General features: G+C 43.1%; 2 protein-coding genes across 2 annotated transcripts; both read left to right on the top strand.

The window, feature by feature from the left end:
* Positions 1–2,943: 2,943 nt before the first annotated feature.
* LOC131995789 (histone H3-like) lies at positions 2,944–3,354 on the top strand. Its single transcript, XM_059364889.1, has one exon. It carries the CDS (start codon positions 2,944–2,946, stop codon positions 3,352–3,354), a length of 411 nt encoding a protein of 136 aa, XP_059220872.1.
* A 7,094-nt stretch (positions 3,355–10,448) lies between these two features.
* LOC131996169 (histone H1-like) lies at positions 10,449–12,779 on the top strand. The gene is made up of 2 exons (XM_059365622.1): positions 10,449–11,117; positions 12,771–12,779. Exons 1-2 carry the CDS (start codon positions 10,449–10,451, stop codon positions 12,777–12,779), a joined length of 678 nt encoding a protein of 225 aa, XP_059221605.1.
* The last annotated feature ends 10,552 nt before the right edge of the window (positions 12,780–23,331 follow it).

Raw genomic sequence — 23,331 nt, 5'->3', positions numbered from 1 at the left:
GTGAGCTTGTTGTGGGCTGTGACCTCAATGCGAGGCATCCCCTCTGGGGTGATTCTGTCATTGATTCTCTCTTTAATTTCTTGGCTTGTGGTGCGTCCTTGGACGCTGTGGCTGCCGATAGGCCTACTAGGCCCAATGGTTCTTTCATTGATTTCTTCCTGAGGACTCCGGGGATTTCCTTGGCCGGAGGTGCCTCCAATAGTAGGGCGCTTGACTTTGAGTCTGACCACAGGGCGATTCTTCTTGAGTTAGCTGTGGGGGGTTTGGCGATGATTGAGGGTCCTTCTTTTCTGGACTTCGATAGGACTAATGTCCGTGGTTTCAGACGCGTTCTAAGGGACGGTCTCGTTCACTTGGCTTTGCCCACTGACCGGAATGCCTCTGTGAATGAGATTGATTTGTGTGTTGACGGTCTGGGCTCTGCGTTTTCCGAGGCAATAGAGGAGGCTGTTCCCCGGGTCCGGATGAGGCGCAGGATAATGGGTGAACTTCCGCCCAATATCATGCGCTTCATCCGGGAGCGGAAAAGGCTCCGTTGCGCCTTGCGCAGGTGTCCGGACCCTGATCGCGCCTTGGTGCTTAGGGCTGATGTCCGGAATCTTGGATGTATTATTCGCGACCTTATTCGCGTATTTGAAGAGGGGCGGGTGCGGGGATATCTCGGCCGTATTAGAGTGGACTGCAGGAGGTATGGCCGTGTTAAGAGGGCTGCCGGGCTTGCTGCTGCTACGCCTGTGGGGTCTTTGCTTAGGTCGGATGGTGCTGCTGTTGTTGATGATGCTGGTAAGGCGGATTTGTTGGCCGCTCATATGGGCTCTTCTGCTTATCCTCCGGTGGGTCTTGTCGGGGATCCTATCCACCGCCTCGTTACAGAGACTGTTGAGAGGATTCCTGACAGGGCCCCTGTTGTCTCGTTTTCCCCGTCCTTCACGGCTGACGGGTCTGTGGTTGATGACAGGTCTCTTTGGAGGGAGGGTTGTTTTGTTGACCGGGATGATGTGGCCATTGACGGTGTCCCCGAGGTGGCACTTAAGAAGGCTGGCGACGTTGTTTTTGTATTTTTGGCGGTGCTTTTCAATCACTGCCTTAATTTGGGATATTTTCCAAGGGCATGGAAGACGGCTGTGGTTGTGCCGGTTCCCAAGACTGGCTCTGACTTGACTCGCTGTGGTGGATATAGGCCGATTTCTCTTCTGTCGGTGTTCGGGAAGATCTTGGAGTCCTTTGTTCTGGCGAGGGTCTCTGCTTTTGTTGAGGATAGGCGAATTCTGGCTGATTTTCAGTTTGGCTTTAGGTCAGGGCACTCCACTACCCACGCGCTTGCAGTCTTTAGGGACTATGTAGTGGATGGCCTTGGCCGGGGGCGAGGTGCAATTGTGGTCAGTCTGGATTTCGCCAGGGCATTCGACTCTGTCTGGCATGAGGGCTTATTGTTTAAGCTCCGGTCGTTGTGCCTTGCCCGTCAGACTTATAGGATGGTGGCGGATTTCCTGAGGGAAAGGACTTATAGGGTTAGAGTGGGCGAATGTCTCTCTTCTGAGAGACAGGTGCTAGCAGGTGTGCCTCAGGGCTCTCTGCTAGGGCCTATGTTATTTAACATATTTGTCCATGATGTCCCTAGTCCGCCCTCGGGGGGCTTGCTACTCGCCTATGCTGATGACGTGCTGGTTGTATTTTCTGGGGCTAGGGCGTCTGCTGTGGAGAGGGCGTTGAACTCATTTCTGGATGAGCTTTATGCATTCTACTCTAGGTGGAAGCTGGAGTTGAATGTGGGGAAGTGTTCCGCTTTGGTGGTCCGTGGTAGGCCAGGGGTCGTCTTCCCCAACTTTAGGGGCTACATTCCCGATTTGTTTATCGGGGGTGGCAGGATTGAGGTCTCCACTGTATTGAGGTACCTAGGTGTTGTCTTCGATACTAGATTTGATTTCTCGGGACACGTTCGTCATGTGCTGGATAAGGCTAGGCGTTTGTATTTCGCCTACGCTGGGCTTCTTCGGATGAGGGGGGGCCTTACCAGGGAGGTTAGGCTGCTTATTTATAAACAGGTCATTAGGCCTGTCGTTTGTCATGCCTTTCCTGCCTGGTTTGACATTTCCTCACGACATATGGAGAGGCTCAGGGTCTGGGAGCGGGGTGTTCTTCGCTCATGCTTTGGCATGTGGCCTTTTTCCCATGGGGATGGGACCTTTAGCTCACCGACCTGCAGGGAGCTTTATGACACGTATGATTCTGATAGACTCGATGTGTTTTTGATGAGGGGTGCCCTAGAGTTTGCTACAAGGTGCCATAACCTCGACAACGCCCTGGTATCGGATCTTTTATGCAGAGACGTTGACCTCGAACCCGCCATGGATAGTAGACACCTCCCATTTGCCGCTCTTCCAGCGCTTACTGCCGCTGGGCATGTATTTATAGACGGCCAACTCCTATTCTATCATAGGTTGAATGGTTCTTTTGACCTGAATCATCTGGTGTACGACACCAGCCAGTAGTCTGATGATGGCCGCAGTGAGCATTGTGGTTTTTATATTGTAAATAGTGTAAATAGTACTTTTTATTTACTTTTTACTTTTTTTTAATTTCCTTAGTTTAAGTCATAATGAATTTTTATTTAGTTTATAAAATAATGAATTGGTATTTTTTGAATCTGTATTTTTTGTACCTACCCTCTGTGTTGATGTTTGTTTTTTCTTTGAAGGATTAGCGGCTGTTGCCTTGTAGCGCAGTCATATACTATATGTTTAAGAGTATCCATAATTGTAATACATTGGAATAGTAGCCTGTAAGATTTTAGCAGTAAGCGTAACTGTACATATATAGGAAGATTTTATCAGAAATAAAAACGCTATTTTGAAATTGAAATTGAAATTGTAAGGCAACTATTACAGTGTTAACAGTGTTTGTGTGCATATCGTGAAGTGAACTAAAAACCTCTAGTGAAAAATGGATCGTACTAAGCAAACTGCCCGTAAATCTACTGGTGGCAAAGCCCCTCGTAAGCAATTGGCTACCAAAGCTGCTCGTAAGAGCGCACCAGCCACCGGTGGTGTTAAGAAGCCACATCGTTTCCGCCCTGGTACCGTTGCTTTGCGTGAAATCCGTCGCTACCAGAAGAGTACTGAGTTGTTGATCCGCAAATTGCCTTTCCAACGTTTGGTTCGTGAAATTGCCCAAGATTTCAAGACTGACTTGCGTTTCCAGAGCTCTGCTGTCATGGCCTTGCAAGAAGCTAGCGAAGCCTACTTGGTCGGTCTCTTCGAAGATACCAACTTGTGTGCCATCCATGCCAAGCGTGTCACCATCATGCCCAAGGATATCCAATTGGCCAGACATATTCGTGGAGAACGTGCTTAAATTATTGACATTTTAAAAGCCAACTTTTTTTTACAAAAACAATCGGTCCTTTTCAGGACCACAATATTTTTATAAAAAAGAGAAAAAAATTTATTCAAAACTTACACCTTTTTATTTTTATTAAAATAAATAAATATAGTCTTTTTTTTGGGGATGGAAAAATACACTATTTATATTAAAAAAAAAATTTTCTTTTCTATGCGTTTTACTTTTGGTAATATTGGGTTTCAAAACATGGAGCGAAATCAAAAACTTTTTTTAAAAAAAAATTATTTAATTTACTTTTTATGTTAAATTGAAAATTTTTATTTTCTATTAGCAACAGTATATTTGCTGTTATTCTTTTTGCAAAATTTGATTTTTCGTAGTAGCTACATAACAAGAATGAATGAAGATAAAAACAGGCAGGCCAATACATTCGAGAGAATTTTAACTTTAAATAGATAATTTAGATACATTGAATATAAATTTTTTCTGTATTTTTTATTATTTTTAAACAAATGATATTTTTTGCTATTCTAAAAACTGTTTTAAAAAGAATAAAATAGTATTTTAATATTTTAAATTATTAAAGGGAAATAGATTTCGTTCGGTATGCAACTGTTCTACATTTGCTTGCTTAGACAAGGGCATTTTTCAATTTGTGTTTAATTTCCAAAAAAAAAAAAAATATATTTTTTTAAATTTGTGATTGCAACAATACATTGTTTAGAATTTACATTTTTAAATTTTTTATTTAGTTTCAAGTCCACTTTATATAGAAAAAAATATTTTATAATAAATGCAATAGAGCTCACCGCACATTTTGCATAGCCAACGACGTTGGTATAACATAGCATCGTAATATTTTAGACTTTTCGTAACAAACGTACACTTTTTACAAATTATGTAACATTTTAATAGAAATCTATCATTTCTATAATATTTTATGATAAAATTTTCCTAAAACATTTGTACATTAGAGCTTTCAAATTAATTTGCAGAAAAACTTTTATTCATGGAAAATACGCCAATATGGTGAATTCAACTATCATAGACTACATAATAAAATCGATTATTTCACTATGAAAATCATCCAAATTTTCACTTTTTTTTACACTTCTTTCAAGAAAACATATCAAGATTCCATACTAAATTTTTATAAAAACCAATTTTCAATAAAAATTGGAAAATTTTTATAATTTAGTTACAATTTTATCATAACATTTTTATAAACTTTCAACTCAAACCCTTATAACTCGGTAACGCTTAAAGATAATTAACTCGGATTTTCTTTAATGATTAGCTGGATATCTCTACTAGAAGAATTGTATAAAAAATTAAAAGAAATTGTTACTATCTCATCGTAAAATGAATAATTCTGTGAAAACTTTTGTAAAAATTTTTATTCGCTTCCACACAACGTTTCGCAAAATTTCGTAGTTGACTACTATGTACTTCTCATAATTTCGATGTACCCAGCCATCACTAGTCTAAAGGTTGAAACCATATTTTCAACCAATCAGCGTACACCAGTAGTGAGTGTATATTTACAAAGTGTTAAAGTGTGTTTAAAAAGAAAAATATAAGTGAAGTTATACCTGCCAGCGGCTTTTCGTTATTCACGTGCCGAGGGCAGGTAACATCGATTCATCTTTGGCCTGGCGTAGCCTGGATGCAGCGGAAGAAAAGAGTCAAGGCATCAACCCCTTGCCAAGACTACAACAACAACAACAGCAAGCCACGGTAATAACATCGCTATTAGGTTTTACCGTGGGCTTTCCCAACGATTAGCGAATCGGATACCTGCGGTCAGTTTGGCAGCCGTCAACAACAACAGCAGATATCGTGACTGAGTGCGCAAAGCCTATGGTGCCATGTCAGTTCGAAGGAAAATTACCTCCGATGAAGATTCCGACGGACCGTCGAAGAGCGCGCCAGATAAAAAAGCAACGACAATGCTGGACGTCGTTACTATCAATAGGACCGAATACCAGTCCCTGGTAGATTTGGTCGAAAGTCAGCGCCAAGAGCAACAACGTCTATTGGCGCTTGTTAAAGAGCTTGGCCACCAAGTCCAAGAGCTCGGGAACAAGGAGTTCAGCTATAAACGCTTGCTGGGCTCCTTGCAGAAACAGCTGGCAGAGGTCAAGGGACCTAATGCCAACAATGGCACAATGGATGCCATGGATATGGAGCCTGCTGACACACCGCCAGTGTAGCAGCCCGTGGTCATAAAGCCGATGCCCGGGAAGATCAATGTTGTGAGTGCAGCGCCGGCCTCACACGTGGTGGTACCGAAGAAGCCGGCCAAGACGATATTGAGCGATGGACCTCCTGGCACCCCAGCTGTGGCAGCACCATCAACAACTGCAGTTCCATCAACATCATCAGCTGCAGCATCATCGTTTAAAACAACAATGGCAGATGACCTGCCATCTACATCAGCAGCAGCAGCAGCAAAGGCCGCATCTACTGTGGATAAGAAGATTGCTACCCAACCGGATGGCAAGACGAAGAAAAAAACAAAGAGGGCAAGGGCAAGGGTTGTGGCCGTTTACTCGGGCAATCGGTCCATTCCCCTCAAATCAGCATCAGCATCTGCACCAGCCCCACCTACCCCACCCGCTCCAACCCCACCCGCTCCAACGGATCAGAGACCAGGTAAGTCCTCAATTCCGGTGATCTCGGTGGTAGGGGTGAATGTCAAGGGGTTCGCAGATGACGTTAGGGCCTTGCTGGGACACGACAAGTATACGTTGTCGCTGGTTGGCAGGAATGGGGTGAACCTTCGGATCTTGTCCATGGACGAGCATGCGAAGGTTCTCTCCATGATTAGGGAAAAGGGGATCGCTTCGTTCACCTACTCTCCCAAGGGACAGACCGCACGCTCCGTCGTGCTCGAGGGTCTGTCGTCGTCTTATGATGAGGAAGATGTCCGGGCTGGGCTACGTGGTCTGCCACTAAGCCTGGACATCAGACGAGTTGTGAGGTTAGGGGGGAATAAGTGGCTTATCCACTTGGCCAGAGGACCCGACGTTGACGGACTCTTCGAGGTTAGAAGGTTTCTCAGCTGTAGGGTCTTGTTTAGGAAGGACGTGAAGGTCGGGGTCTCGCAGTGTTTCAACTGCCAGAGGTTCGGCCATGTTTCCACCAACTGCGGCATGCCATTCCGGTGCGTCAAATGTGGTGGCGAACATGGCCCTGGGAAGTGCGCCATTCCGAAGGGGGTCTCACAACCCCGTTCGATAAAGGTGCAGGACCCTACCACTGGAGTTGTGACGGTGCGTCCTGAGTTTGCGTTGAGGTGCGTCAATTGTGGTGTTGACGGCCACGCTGCGAGCGCGAAGAACTGCCCTAAGAGGCAGGCTCTTCTGGCCCAGCGGGCACTGATGAAGTCTGGTGCTTCATCTACGCCTGCTGCAACGGCTGCTTCGGCGGCTCCGGTTGGACGCTACGCCCAACGGGGTGTCTCCTATGCTGCTGTGGCCACGGTTCGCACTGCGCCTGTTGTGGCACCGGCCCCTGTTCGTCCCGCACTTGCTGCGGTGCCGAATGGGGCTGGTTCTGCCGCCGCATCCGCTGCTGGTCTATTCGCCTCGTTTGACGCGAAGTGCAGGGATGCTTTCGGTAAGGACTTCCTTACCTGCGCAGCCGTCCTGCGTCAGCGATCTGCTGACATCAGGACGATGGTAGAGGTAGGCGACATTTGTGGAGCCATGATGTCGGTAGTTGACTCTCTCTGCGATGTCTAGAGATCTGAGAGTAGTATTTGTTAATGCCAATTCAGTCGTTTCTAGGCTGAAGAGACATTATCTTAGACTATTCTTGGATAGACACAGCCCTGACGTCATGCTTGTGGCCGAGCATAAGCTGAACGCGGGGCATCGCTTTGAGATGGAAGGGTATATTGTCTTTGCCCAGTACAGACGGGACCGCGTGGGTGGCGGAACGGCTGTGTTGGTCAGGGACAATATCAGGTGTGATAGGGTCCAGTTGGACTTAGGGGTTCTCGAGGGGACCTGTGTCAGGATACACAGAGAGGGCGGAAGGCCGCTCTGTGTGGTTTCCCTCTACTGCGCACCGGCCAATGACTTTGATGTATCTTCCCTAGATGCGTTGGGGTCATTGGCTGCGGGCTGTGAGGTCCTGGTCGGCGCTGACCTGAATGCCAGGCACGTCGAGTGGGGCGGCGGCTCTACTTGCGGCAGAGGGAGATTGGTACGCGAGTTTTTGCTCCGGTGTCCCGATCTGGACGTTGTTCCGACGGACGGACCAACCAGGTTCGGTAGGGGGTCAGCCTCCTACATCGATATCTGTTTGGCATCGCCCGGCGTTGCAGTGTCCGGTACGCGTGGTAGGATGATCGGCACTCTGGACTATGAGTCTGATCATAGGGCCTTGGAGATCCTTGTCTCCGGTGTTCGCCCGGATACGAGGGAGCCTGCTTTGGTCTATGACTACGCTAGGATGGACCGACACAGGTTCCACAGGGTTCTTGCCGACAATCTGGGTGAATGTTCTCTGCCGGTGGACCGAAATGTCACATGCGAGGAGATCGATGCGTGCATTGATTCCCTGAGTGGGGCACTTCGTGATGCCATGGAGTCCTCCACACCAAGGGTACGCCCTAGGCGTGGTGACTCTCGGAGACTTTCCCCGGAGGTTGTGGAACTGTTCCGGACGAAGAAAAGGCTTAGGCGCGCTCTTCATAGGACCACGGATCCTTTCCGGTACGACTTGTATAGGATGGAGATCCGGGATTTGGACCGTATCTTGCGTGATGAGATACGACGGTACGATGAGGAGCGCCAAGCTCGTCATCTGGCGAGTGTAAGGGTGGACGATAGGGTTTACTCTAAGGTTAGGGCCGCTGCCGGCATTAAGAAAAGGGTTCCGATCCCTGATCTTGTCCGGGCGGACGGGTCTGTCGTCTCGGATGACCGTCTCAAGGCGGACATACTGGCGGATCATGTCCAGGGTGACGTGTCGGAGATGGCCGGGAGGGGACTTCCTATAGACGGGTTGGTCAGAGACGAGGTTTCGTCGCTGGTCGGCGGTGTCCCTCTGGTGGAATTTTCTGCGGCTCTGGCCGCTGATGGCTCCGCTGGAGGAGGCTCTGTGGACTGGTGCAGGGGCCGATTTGTTTCAGCCGACGCGGTGGGAGATGCCCTTCGGGCTAGGCGTAATCGTAGATCCTGCGGTTTGGACGGCGTTCCTGACATCGTCCTTAAGAGGACGGACAGGAGGGCCTGGGGTGTCATCGCGGTCCTATTTAATCATTGCCTTAATTTGGGTTATTTCCCGGCGTCTTGGAAGGAGGCCATTACGGTCCCCATCCTTAAGCCGGGGAAGGACCCATCCAGGGGTGATGCTTACAGACCGATCAGCTTGCTCCCTTCGTTGGGCAAGCTCTTTGAGTTTTTCATGCTTGAGGGCATCAGGGAAACTCTCGATGACAGGGCGATCCTGCCTGACTGCCAGTTCGGTTTCAGGCGGGGTCTCTCCACCTCCCATGCCCTGACTGTATTCGGGGACCATGTTTCTAGGGGGCTCAACCGGCGACACGTCACGATTGCCGTGAGCCTTGATTTCTCCAGGGCGTTTGATAGCGTATGGCATGATGCTATCATATACAAGATGAGGATCCTGGGTTTTGACACGAACCTCTGCCGATTGGTCAGAGATTTCCTTGGTGGCAGAACTTTCAGGATCCGGGTAGGCGAGACTTTGTCGGGTAGTAGAGAAGTGCGAACCGGGGTACCCCAGGGGTCTCTCCTGGGCCCGATTTTGTACAACATCTTTGTGTCTGACATTCCGGAACCACCCGCTGGCGACCTGCTCCTTGCTTATGCCGATGACATTCTCATTGCGGCATCGGGACCAGACGCTGCGGTTGTGGATGCCAGAGTGAACCATTACTTGGAGGAGCTCTCTGTCTATTTTGACAGATGGAGGCTGAAGCTTAATGTTGACAAATGCGAGGGCATGATCTTCAAGGGTAAGAGGCGGAACTTGTACCCCCGTTCACGGACGTACGAACCCGCTCTTGCCATTGGAGGTCAGGCCATCGCCACTCGCGACAGCATTAAGTATCTGGGCGTTGTCTTCCAGGAAAGGTTCACCTTTGTTAGACACATTGATTATCTGCTCAACAAGGTCAAAGGGGTCTTCTTCTCCTACCTGAGGGTCTTTAGAACCTCAGGGGGTCTCAGTAGGCGTGTGAAGCTGCTGATCTATAAACAGATCATCAGGCCTATCACCGCCTACGCCTTTCCGGTATGGTTCGACATCACGTCCAACCAAATGGAAAGGTTGAGGATCTGGGAGAGGAGGATCCTCGTCTCTTGTCTGGGCCTCAGACCTGCTATGGGCCCTGATGGGGTGATGCGACGGCCATCCTGTGAGATGGTCTATTCCATGGCAGGTCTCGAGAGGATCGATGTGTTCCTTGTCAGGTGCGCGTTGGGTTTCTTGGAGAAGGCGTCCACTGTGGACAATGGTTTGGTGAGGGGATGTCTTCAGGGCGGCATAAGTCCTGGACGTTTGTTGGAAGTGCCACACCGGCCGCCGGTGTGCCTTGCGGATTTGGAGGAACAGGGCCTGCTTTCTAGGGATGGCAGACTCCTGTTCTATAATAGAAGGTTCGGATCCACCGGAATTGAGGACCTGGTCTACAACACTGCCCAGTAGGCAGTCTTCTGCGGGGGCATTGGGCTCCTGAATGTGTATATAGTATATAATATTTAGTCTATAAGTGTCATTATTTTATCTTAGTTTATAAGTATTATTGGATATTAACTTTCCTTCCAGGTACTATGGTTAAAAGAATAAAGTAATAGTTATGTGCTATGGCTGCGCCTCTGCACCTCTTTCGAATAGAGAATATATTTAGATAAGTAATAATATTTTACGCTAAATTTATACGTATATAGACAACATAACTTTAAGAATGTTCCTAATTGTCCTAACGATAAGTGTTTTGAAAATTAATAAATCAGCCAAAGGCGTCTAAAGGTTGAAACCATATTTTCAACCAATCAGCGTACACCAGTAGTGAGTGTATATTTACAAAGTGTTAAAGTGTGTTTAAAAAGAAAAATATAAGTGAAATCATGTCTGACGCCGCCGTTGTTGAAGCCACCGCATCTCCAGTCGCCGCTGTTGAGAAAAAGGCACCTAAGAAAGCCGCTGCCAAGGCAAAGAAACCCTCTGCTGCCCCAAGCCATCCACCAACCCAACAAATGGTCGATGCTGCCATCAAAACATTGAAAGAACGTGGTGGTTCCTCATTGCCTGCCATCAAGAAATACTTGGCCAGCACATACAAAGTTGATGCTGTAAAATTGGCCCCATTCATCAAGAAGTACTTGAAGAGCGCTGTTGCTAGTGGAAAATTGATCCAAACTAAAGGTAAGGGTGCCTCCGGTTCATTCAAATTGTCCCCATCTGCCTCGAAGGAACCTAAAGCAAAGAGCGCTGAAAAGAAGAAGAAGGCCCCAGCCGGTGATAAGAAAAAGAAGGCAGCAGCACCCAAAAAGGCAGCCGGTGAAAAGAAAGCCGCTGCAAAGAAGCCTTCCGCTGCTAAAAAGACCGCCGAGAAGAAGAAGACCGAAAAGGCCAAGGCTAAAACTGCCAAAAAGACAGGTACAGTTAAAGCTAAACCCGCAAAAACAGCCGCCAAAGCATCAGCCACTAAACCAAAGGCACCCAAGGCAAAAACCACCGCTGCCAAGCCCAAAAAGGCTGCCGCAGCAAAGAAGCCAGCTGCCAAGAAGACCGCCGCTAAGAAGTAATTTTTCCATGCAAAATTACTTATCATGTCAAAATGATTATTTTCGATATTCGAAAGCAGTATATCTAACAGCCCTTTTCAGGGCTACAAAAAAATTTTTAAAAAGAGACCAAATTTAACTCAAACAATTTTTTAATTACCTAATAAATACTCTGTTAATTTTAAGGGAAAAGCTAATCACAGCCCTTTTCGTAGCTGTAAGACATCTGTTGAAATCTTTTAATACCATTGTTACCTAATATGGGAATAAATTACCCTTTAAGGAAATTTAAGTAATCACATGTTAAATGGGATTTTTTCCGCAACTGGATTAACTGTTTCACTTAGGGTCATAAACCAAAGCAATTACTAAGAATTATGAAAATCACTTAATGTTAAAGAAAATCTCATTTAGCATACCTAACCAATAAGAGAGTGGCGTACAATATTCCCTTCAAAAATCGCACTTAGCATACCTATTTCATTCTTTACGAGCATACCTACCCATAGATCTCGCGTACAAACGCATAAGTCCACATATACATCTCTACACCATTTCACGCTAACATACTAGTATACATCCCTAAAAAATTTAGTATCAACACACACGCTCACATATACTCGAACATCAATACAACGTTGCATACCGAGTGTTTGAGCATAAGAGCAATATGTGTTGATCATACTACTGTAGATGTAGATGGTGCTAAGCAAGGAGGGCAATATTAGAGTATGGGTAGTATACATATTTTATTTTAAAAAAGTATAAGGGCAATGTGAGGTGAGTGATAGATATATTTTTTCTTTAAATTTGTAAATATAAATTAATTTTAGTTGAATAACGAATTAAGTCTCTTTTTTAATTTATTTTGTGGCCCTGAAAAGGGCCTTTGATGTTGTAGGGAAAATATTGTACGACGAAATAAGTATGCCATTTACTTGGAGCTGGTGTACTTAGTAACGGCTTTGGTACCTTCACTGACAGCGTGCTTAGCCAACTCACCGGGCAATAATAGACGGACGGCAGTTTGGATTTCCCGACTGGTGATGGTGGAACGCTTGTTGTAGTGAGCCAAACGGGAGGCTTCGGCGGCGATACGTTCAAAGATATCGTTGGCGAAACTGTTCATGATGCTCATGGCCTTTGAGGAGATACCAGTATCGGGATGGACTTGCTTCAACACTTTGTAAATGTAGATAGCATAACTCTCCTTACGCTTGGTGCGTCTCTTGGTCTTGTCACCCTTAGTGATGTTCTTTTGGGCTTTGCCGGCCTTCTTTGCTGCTTTACCACTGGCTTTTGGAGGCATTTTCACTTGGTTTTTTTTTTAAGTCACACAAACACTTTTAACACTGTTCACGATTTTGTGTGTTTGATGGCGTTTCATATAGCCGTTTATTTTTTCCAAAATTCAAATTCATTTACAGAGATTTTGCTAATATCTAATTGAATCTATAAATTTTACAAAGTACTTAAAAAATTCCCTCGTACGACAACTTCAAGTTATTATGCGGTAGCCGGCTCTTGACCATGACTACAAATTCCGTCAAAATCAAAATCAAAATTAATCTCGAGTCAAAAACCAAAAGAAATATTTCATAGTACCAAAAATAGGGGTGTGATACTTAAATCTAAATCTTAAACCTAAATAACTATATACAGAAAGAATAAATATAATCTTAATTCTAGAGTAATTCTAAATAACTATATACAATATGTACAAGGCAGGGATCACTGAGTTGTGTCGTACACAGTGTCCTGAATGTCAAAACCGTCATGCCTTCTATGGAAAAATAGAAGGACCTCACCATCATATAAAAGGATCTCCCCTTTCAGTGTAGGCGGTAAATTTGAACTCCAAAAATCTTCAAAAAATGTCTCTTGCCTCAACACTCCCATCTGAACTACACATCGCAGAGGAAGCGCAAGAAGGCCGTAATGGCCCCCGACTCACCATGCTCCCTAACAAGGCATGCATACCCTGGTGCAAATTCCCTCATCCTAGCGAAAATTGAAACGAAGTCGCCGCCCAATATTCGCTGACAGTCCGCAAAGATATCCGCACCGCCGGCGGATGTGGGGGCACCAGATGGTGCCGAGCTCGCGCTCGCCCGAGCAGCAGACGCGTAGGAAAGTCCTCTCACCCAATTCGACCTAGACATATCCCTATTTCTGATCTCCTCTCTCTTCTCTGCCATCCTGGCAACCATTATTGCACGAATGGGACATTCCCTCGAGCCAGCAGTATGGCCCTCAACACCACAATTCACGCAACCCACTGGCACAACCTCATACCTCGTCACCCTACCCGTCTCTGGATCGGTAACCTCCTTCCCTTCTAAATCCTTGGGCGGAACTGGACACGCCCCGCGTTCATGTGGCTGGCTGCATTTACAGCAGCGAAATGGCAAACCGCAGTTGCCGGACACATGGCCATACCTTTGGCAATTATAACATTGGACGGGACCACGGGCCCTGTCCCTACGGAAAGTGACCCTGCAATGCAACATCCTGTTCACTCCATAGAGGAGACCCAAATCGGTGGACCTGCCCACCCTAAGAAGCCACAAGTTCCCCGAGAGGTTAACCAAACCCCGAACATCAACCGGGAACCCAAGGCCACCCAAACACTCCTCAACCTCTTCCTTAGAAAACTCGCCAGAAAGCCCCTCAATAACAACGGAATAGGGCAACAAATCCTTAGGCGTATGGGTGGTGAATTTATACCGCCTCTCCTTCAACATACTCTTAATCTTCTCAAAGGAATTTATACCCCTTACACTCAAACTTATGCAACCCTTTCTTACCAATCTGATGGTGAAGTTCTTCGTGTTCAGGGATCTTGACACAATCGTACACAACTCTCTTACACCTACATCATAAACCATAAACGCAGGCATGGTTCCATTGTCTTCTCTATCCGCTGTGGCCGGGTGGCCCGTAGCAGGGGTCTTCACAGCTGGGGGGACAGCGTTCTTCTTCACTGCCGGCATCTTCGGTATAGCACCAGTCTTTGCAGGTTGCGCAACATCTCTCAACGGGAGCGTCTCTTCATTCTTCTTCTTCTCTTTCGGAATTCGCTTGGCCTTTACCAGGGAGAAGGGTCCATCGTTCAACGCAGTGCCGGGGTTTTCGGTTACCCCGGCCGACAAATCATTCGTATCCATATCCTCGACTGAGATATGCACGCCATCTTCAGCTGAATTGCCAGCAGCTATGCCCTTTGTAGTGTGGGCGCTAGCTGAAACAATATGTGAATCCATGCCCTTTGTAGCTTGGGCAACAATCACTCGACCATCAGAAGCATTACAAAAACATTGCTTTGCACTGGCCATCATTGCCATTTTCATTTCGGCCATTTCCGTTCGTAGGGCCAAAATTACAGCCCCATCTCTGCGAGCATTCTCCTCAAGGCGTGCAATCGTTGCCTTGAGTTCATCCACCAAGCATCCCATCTTTAGGCTCTCGTAAATGTCGCTATCAGACTTCTTCTTTCTTCGCTTGCGACTAGCCTCATCCATTTTTTGGATGACCTCGTTGACCGTCTTCTTCTTTGGCTTCTCTGCATCCTCTGCTTCTTCCATTTCTTCTTCTTCTTCGACATCCCTTTTCTCAGGCTGACCTTCCATTTCAACGCCACAATCACTGGTCAGTGGCCCACAAAAATGTTCAAACCACTGTAGGCTTTTTATATTTCTTTTGTGCTCCTTACAAAAATCACTTTTCGCCAAATCAAGTTCGTGTCTTGAGTCTACGATCTGCCACTCAACGACTATTGCTTCTTTGCTGCTTACCCACTGGCTTTTGGAGGCATTTTCACTTGGTTTTTTTTAAGTCACACAAACACTTTTAACACTGTTCACGATTTTGTGTGTTTCATGGCGTTTCATATAGCCGTTTATTTTTTCCAAAATTCAAATTCATTTACAGAGATTTTGCTAATATCTAATTGAATCTATAAATTTTACAAAGTACTTAAAAAATTCCCTCGTACGACAACTTCAAGTTATTATGCGGTAGCCGGCTCTTGACCATGACTACAAATCCCGTCAAAAATCAAAATCAAAATTAACCTCGAGTCAAAAACCAAAAGAAATATTTCATAGTACCAAAAATAGGGGTGTGATACTTAAATCTAAATCTTAAACCTAAATAACTATATACAGAAAGAATAAATATAATCTTAATTCTAGAGTAATTCTAAATAACTATATACAATATGTACAAGGCAGGGATCACTGAGTTGTGTCGTACACAGTGTCCTGAATGTCAAAACCGTCATGCCTTCTATGGAAAAATAGAAGGACCTCACCATCATATAAAAGGATCTCCCCTTTCAGTGTAGGCGGTAAATTTTAACTCCAAAAATCTTCAAAAAATGTCTCTTGCCTCAACACTCCCATCTGAACTACACATCGCAGAGGAAGCGCAAGAAGGCCGTAATGGCCCCCGACTCACCATGCTCCCTAACAAGGCCTGCATACCTTGGTGCAAATTCCCTCATCCTAGCGAAAATTGAAACGAAGTCGCCGCCCAATATTCGCTGACAGTCCGCAAAGATATCCGCACCACCGGCGGATGTGGGGGCACCAGATGGTGCCGAGCTCGCGCTCGCCCGAGCAGCAGACGCGTAGGAAAGTCCTCTCACCCAATTCGACCTAGACATATCCCTATTTCTGATTTCCACTCTCTTCTCTGCCATCCTGGCAACCATTCTTGCACGAATGGGACATTCCCTCGAGCCAGCAGTATGGCCCTCAACACCACAATTCACGCAACCCACTGGCACAACCTCATACCTCGTCACCCTACCCGTCTCTGGATCGGTAACCTCCTTCCCTTCTAAATCCTTGGGCGGAACTGGACACGCCCCGCGTTCATGTGGCTGGCTGCATTTACAGCAGCGAAATGGCAAACCGCAGTTGCCGGACACATGGCCATACCTTTGGCAATTATAACATTGGACGGGATCACGGGCCCTGTCCCTACGGAAAGTGACCCTGCAATGTAACATCCTGTTCACCCCATAGAGGAGACCCAAATCGGTGGACCTGCCCACCCTAAGAAGCCATAAGTTCCCCGAGAGGTTAACCAAACCCCGAACATCAACCGGGAACCCAAGGCCACCCAAACACTCCTCAACCTCTTCCTTAGAAAACTCGCCAGAAAGTCCCTCAATAACAACTGAATAGGGCAACAAATCCCTAGGCGTATGGGTGGTGAATTTATACCGCCTCTCCTTCAACATACTCTTAATCTTCTCAAAGGAATTTATACCCCTTACCCTCAAACTTATGCAACCCTTTCTTACCAATCTGATGGTGAAGTTCTTCGTGTTCAGGGATCTTGACACAATCGTACACAACTCTCTTACACCTACATCATAAACCATAAACGCAGGCATGGTTCCATTGTCTTCTCTATCCGCTGTGGCCGGTTGGCCCGTAGCAGGGGTCTTCACAGCTGGGGGGACAGCGTTCTTCTTCACTGCCGGTATCTTCGGTATAGCACCAGTCTTTGCAGGTTGCGCAACATCTCTCAACGGGAGCGTCTCTTCATTCTTCTTCTTCTCTTTCGGAATTCGCTTGGCCTTTACCAGGGAGAAGGCTCCATCGTTCAACGCAGTGCCGGGGTTTTCGGCTACCCCGGCCGACAAATCATTCGTATCCATATCCTCGACTGAGATATGGACGCCATCATCAGCTGAATTGCCAGCAGCTATGCCCTTTGTAGTGTGGGCACTAGCTGAAGCAATATGTGGATTCATGCCCTTTGTAGCCTGGGCAACAATCACTCGACCATCAGAAGCATTACAAAAACATTGCTTTGCTCTGGCCATTTTTAGTTCGGCCACTTCCTTTCGCAGGGCCAAAATCACAGCCTCACTTCTGCGGGCATTCTCCTCAAGGCGTGCATTCGCTGCTTTGAGCTCTTCCACCAAGCATCCCATCTTTAGGCTCTCGTAAATGTCGCTATCAGACTTCTTCTTTCTTCGCTTGCGACTAGCCTCTTCCATTTTTTGGATGACCTCGTTGACCTTCTCATTCTTTGGCTTCTCTGCATCCTCTGCTTCTTCAATTTCTTCTTCTTCTTCGTCATCCCTTTTCTCAGGCTGACCTTCCATTTCAACGCCAGAGTCACTGGTCAGTGGCCCACAAAAATGTTCAAACCACTGTAGGCTTTTTATATTTCTTTTGTGCTCTTTATAAAAATCACTTTTCGCCAAATCAAGTCCGTGTCTTGAGTCTACGATCTGCCACTCAACGACTATTGCTTCTTTGCTGCTTTACTGTTACGACATCAAAAATAGAAATTATATAAAAACAAACAAATTACAATTAAAACTACAAATCAGCAAAATTATTTGGAACGACATTTAAGATTCCAAATAATTTTATACATTCGATTTTGTTATTTCCAAAATTCCAAATAATTTTATACATTAAATTTTATTATTTCCAAAATCGGATATGTCATCACAAAATATTTTGCATCAACCCAATTGTTAAATTGTTTGTAACGACAATGTTGCGATTCCAAATAATTTCACTCTTTCAATAAAAATGCTTTGTAAGACATTTTGAATCCAACACTTAAAATTCCATAGACTTTTATAACACTGTTTCGTTCCCAACAACGATGGAAGCAGGAAACGAAACAGACTTAACAAATAAGCAAGAACCAAAAACGCTTTGTAAGATATTTTTAAGTAACATAAGTCATTGTGGACAACTAACATGTAGAATGAAATAACATTAATAAAATAGAATTATTCTCACCTCCAAATCGCTTGGACGTTTTTTTATTTTGAGTTGCCCTATCGAAATAATCGAAGGGATTACGATTCAATTTTTTTTATTTCAATATCGAGTTGAAATAATAAGTGGCGCAGTCGGTAGGATCCGCGCAAAGGATCCTCGGTGTAAATTAATTAAACCGTACCCCTTTGTTCGTTTTTACGCATTAACGCGGTGAAAGAACTCAATGTGCATTCAATAAGTTAAGTAAATCAATAAGCAAATGAAAGTGAAACGTGACAAATAAACTAAAGTGAAAGATAAGAAAATTAAACAAATCAATTAAATAAAGAAAAACTGTTTATTAAAATAAACAAAGATATTAAAAGAAGAGTTTTATTTTAATAGAACAAATAAAAAAAAAACACAACTGCTAAACGATCAAAAAAAAGAAAAAACAATTGCGAAACGAACATACAACAGTGAAATCTAAGATCAACAAAGACTACAACACAAAGAGGAAGTGTCTATTAAAATCTAATCTGTGAAATTTCCCAAGAAAAGAACCAATTCCAATATTGACAACACAGGATGAAGATCCACAGCAATCAACTGACATCAAAATTTTAGACGACAAGAAGCCAACCCAACATCTAATAACATCTAATACCAAAAAAGAACCAATTCCAATATTGACAACACAGGACGAAGATCCACAGCAATCAACTGACATCAAAATTGAAGACGACAAAGTAGCCAACCCAGCATCTAACAACATCTAAGTAAGCCTAGATCTAATTCTATATACGCTTTATTTATATTGTGAAATGCATTCTTAAATTTTATGAAAATATTACCGAATTGTCCTTTGAATCTAGATAAATTCATTAAGGTTAATTTTTATTTAAAAGTAAGAAAATTCTCTCAATATATTGCTGCGATTCCCATTTTAATAAAAATTAATAAACAAAAAGAGAATATCTTTGAACAAAAACCTTGGGTAAAATTTTTTTTTTTCCTTCTCTAAAGTGACATTCAAATTGATTAATTAGTTTTTCTTTTGTTCGATATTTTGTTTCAAAATTACGAATGTAGAAACATATTTAACAATTACACTAGACAGCGGTAAACATTTTTTTTCCCCAGTATAAACTTTTCGCTTGACGATATGGCTACTGACACTTCAAATCCACCTCCTCTATCTGTTAGAATTGATCCCCTTAAATATTTAGGAAACCTTCCAGAATTCAGTGGAGACTATAGAGATCTCCAAACTTTTATCAATTTAATAGACAGAGTCCACCCTATCCTTAGAGCTTACGATGAACCATCTCAATATCTGTTCTCTGACATCATAAAAGGCAGACTAAGAGGGAAAGCTAGGGAAATTGTTGAGATAAATTGCCAGGCCGAATCCTGGAACGATGTAAAACAGATCCTTATAAATAATTTCGGCGACAGACACAGCTTAGAGGAATTGTTCGACAAACTGAAGAGCGTGACGTTCAGATCAAATAGTGTTGAATTTTATAATGAAATTAAAACTGGCCTTAGGAGTTTAAATAACAAGACGATTACCCTACTAGGATCGGGCCCAGCAACAAGTGAATGTGCTAGGAATAACATGAAAACGGCGTTGGGGATATTCAGGGAAAAATTGCCCGAACCCATGAAGACTATAATAACATGTAGAAATCCAGACTCTCTGGAAACTGCTATGGATATACTGTTTCAGTCCGGATATGCTTATACTACACAGGCAAATGGTATCTTCAATTCTAACACGAGACAACCGAACAGATCAAACAATTCATACCAAACCCAATATAAAGGTCAGGAAAATAAAACAGACAAGCGTCAACCCCAGAATAATAACAGACAGCAACAAAATAATTCGTATCAAAATAATAGATATAATCAAGGAAATAATAGCTACAAACCGGTACAAAATCAGGGCAATCAATATAATAAAAGCTTTCAGGGTAATAGTTTTCAACAAAGGGATAACAATTACCAACCAAACAAATACAATGGAAACCCTCCTAAACAGCATAATAATCAATATTATCCTCAACAAAATATTCGAAACCCTAACTACTACCAAAGAAACAACCTACCACCTGCAGAACCAATGGATATAAATATGGTGCAGAACAATGATCAAATCAACGTTAATAACCAATATACTTATGGCAACAATTGGGAGGAGCAGATCACAAAACAAGAACAGATAGAATACCAAGGACCCCCTTCTAATTACCAACCAGCAGATAACCCTGCTCGAAATAATATCGAATCATCCCAAAATTTTCTTACAGTAGCCTCCGGGGAAAATTACCCCATATAATCGTGAAAGATTATTTAAAGTTCATTATAGATACCGGAGCAACTCATTCAATAGTGAATCCCGGTTTATGCGACCCAAAATGGAAAATAAAGACAGGACCCTTGACCTTGAAAACACTGCAAAATCGCGTCGAAACCACTACCATTTACCGTGTTCCTTTATTCTCTGAACTAGGAGATGATAAGGAAAATTTTGACCTAATAGAATGTAAATTCCACGATTATTATGACGGAATAATTGGGAATGATGTTCTAAAACGTTTTGGGGCAATAATAGACTACACGAGCGACAGTTTGATGATAAATGATAAGAAAATTCCCTTATTTTATGCGGGCACACACACAGTACAATTTATAATACCAGAAGAAAATGGACTTGTTCATTTTTCAGAACAACGAAACAACACGGGAAGCGTAATCCTAAAAGAAGGCATATACAATGTCCAGAATTTTAAACTTGAAATACAAACGTCTATAGATAGTTTAGACCAAATCTATCTTAATACTGATGCAATAACATCAGTGAATTCCAAGAACTTTTATATTGTGAATGAAGAATTTCAACAAACAGAACCAATTCTTCAACAGATCCGTACATCGCACATGAATTCAGAAGAAAAATCCCAAATATTAAGAATTATAAAAGAATACCAACATGTATTCTATGAACCAAATTCTAAGCTAACCTTTACTGGTGAAATAAAGCACAAAATAGATACGATCGACAACATTCCAATTTGTACAAAAACATACCGATACCCCTACATCCATAAGGATGAGGTACAAAAGCAGATACAGGAGATGCTTGACAACGGAATAATTCGACATAGCAGCTCACCGTATTCCGCACCAATATGGATCGTTCCTAAAAAGGAAGATGCCAGCGGTGATAAAAAATGGAGATTAGTCGTGGACTACAGGAAATTGAATGAAGTGACCATCAACGATCGGTATCCAATACCAAACATTGATGAAATCCTCGATAAATTGGGGAAAAGTATGTATTTTACTACTTTAGATCTAGCAAAAGGATTTTACCAGATCGAAGTTGAAGAATCTGATGTGCATAAAACTGCGTTTACTGTGGAAGGTGGGCACTATGAATTCTTAAGAATGCCCTTCGGACTTAAAACAGCCCCCGCGACCTTCCAACGACTAATGAACACTGTATTGAAGGATTATATTAACAAAATATGTCTCGTTTATCTTGACGACATTATAATATTTTCTACTTCACTTCAAGAGCACATAGAGTCTTTGAAACTTATCTTTAATTGCCTGCAGAACGCGAACCTAAAAGTTCAACTAGATAAGTCCGAATTCTGTAAAAGAGAAACACAATTTCTTGGACATATCGTAACTCAAGATGGTGTGAAACCAAACCCATCAAAGGTAGAATGCGTTGTAAATTTTCCGATACCAAAGACACCAAAACAAATTAAGCAATTTCTTGGACTTACGGGATATTACCGGAAATTTATTAAAGATTATTCTCATCTAACCAAACCCATGACCAAATACTTGAAAAAGGATGCCAAATTGAACATAGTAGACCCATCATATCTCCAATGTTTCGAAACTTTGAAAAAGATTTTAACTAATGATCCTATCCTAGTATATCCAGATTTTTCTAAAATATTCACTCTAACCACAGACGCCAGTAATTATGCCCTTGGTGCAGTACTATCACAAAATGATCGACCTATATGTTTTGGAAGCCGAACCTTAAACGAACATGAAATAAACTACAGTACTATCGAGAAAGAGTTATTAGCCATAGTCTGGGCTACTAAATATTTTCGACCCTATCTCTTTGGTAGAAAATTTATAATAGAAACCGACCACAAACCCTTGACATGGTTATTTTCGATAAAGGAACCTAACTCTAAACTGGTTCGTTGGAGATTGAAATTATCAGAATTCGATTATGAGATCAGATACAAGAAAGGCACCAAAAATGGAAATGCTGATGCACTTTCCAGAATAAGACCCGAAACAGCAGAAATAAACACAATTGAAGAAAATACAATGATCACAGAATGCAAAACCCCGATAAATTTCTATAAGAACCAAACTATAATCAGGAAAATTACATCAGGCTCGACCAAAATAAGATCATTGACTATATTTGGAAAAATTAGAAAAATATTTTACTTTAAGGAATTAGACAGAGCTTCAGTTATAAAATTGTTGAAAACCCATTTTCATCCTACCCAAGTCAACGCAATAATTATCGACGATCCCTTCTTCAATATATTCAGTACCACATACAGCGAAATATTTTCGAATGATAATGGATTAAAGATAGTAAGATGTACAACTCTACTCGAAGATATTGAAGATGAATTAAAATTAACAGAACTAATTAAAGCAGAACACTTGGACAAAAACCACAGAGGCATCCAAGCTGTTTACGAAGAATTAAAACTGAGGATCTACAACCCAAAATTGAAACTTAGGACCACACAATTCATAAATAACTGCGAAGTATGCAATATTGAAAAATACGATAGAAATCCGCCTAAAATACCGCTTCAGATAACTGATACACCGTCAAAACCTAGAGAAATCATACACATAGACGTATTTTACTCCTTGAACAAAAGTCTTTTTATGACGTCTATAGATAAGTTTTCTAAATATGCAATGGCATATCGGATAAACGGAAGATCTTGGACTGAATTTAAAGTAAAACTACTTCAAATGATCAATACCCTCGGAAAGATGGATAAGATTATCGTCGACAATGAACTCGGATTTAAAGCCATACCGATGCAGCAATTTCTAACAGAGGAAAACATAGAAATACACTATACGTCTAACAGCAACCATACATCAAACGCCGACATCGAACGATTACATAACACAATAAATGAACATTTAAGACTACTACGACATGACGACAGGAACAATAGCGAGACAATAGAGGAAAAAATGATTAGAATCATAGGATTCTATAATAATACTATTCACAGTACCACCGGACATAAACCTATAGATTTTATTAATGGAAAAATTCACGAAGACTCCTATAAAGGTATACACGATCTAATGGTCTCGAAAAAGGAAAAGACAATTCATAAACGAAACGAAGGTAAAGAAGATGTTATTCTGGAAGATGGAACAAACTTCATTAAAGA

The sequence above is a fragment of the Stomoxys calcitrans genome, chromosome 3 (genome assembly GCF_963082655.1).
Source record: "Stomoxys calcitrans chromosome 3, idStoCalc2.1, whole genome shotgun sequence".
In the NCBI taxonomy this organism is placed as follows: domain Eukaryota; kingdom Metazoa; phylum Arthropoda; class Insecta; order Diptera; family Muscidae; genus Stomoxys; species Stomoxys calcitrans.
Note: the sequence above shows the minus strand (reverse complement) of the source record. Positions and strands in the feature narration are given on the sequence as shown.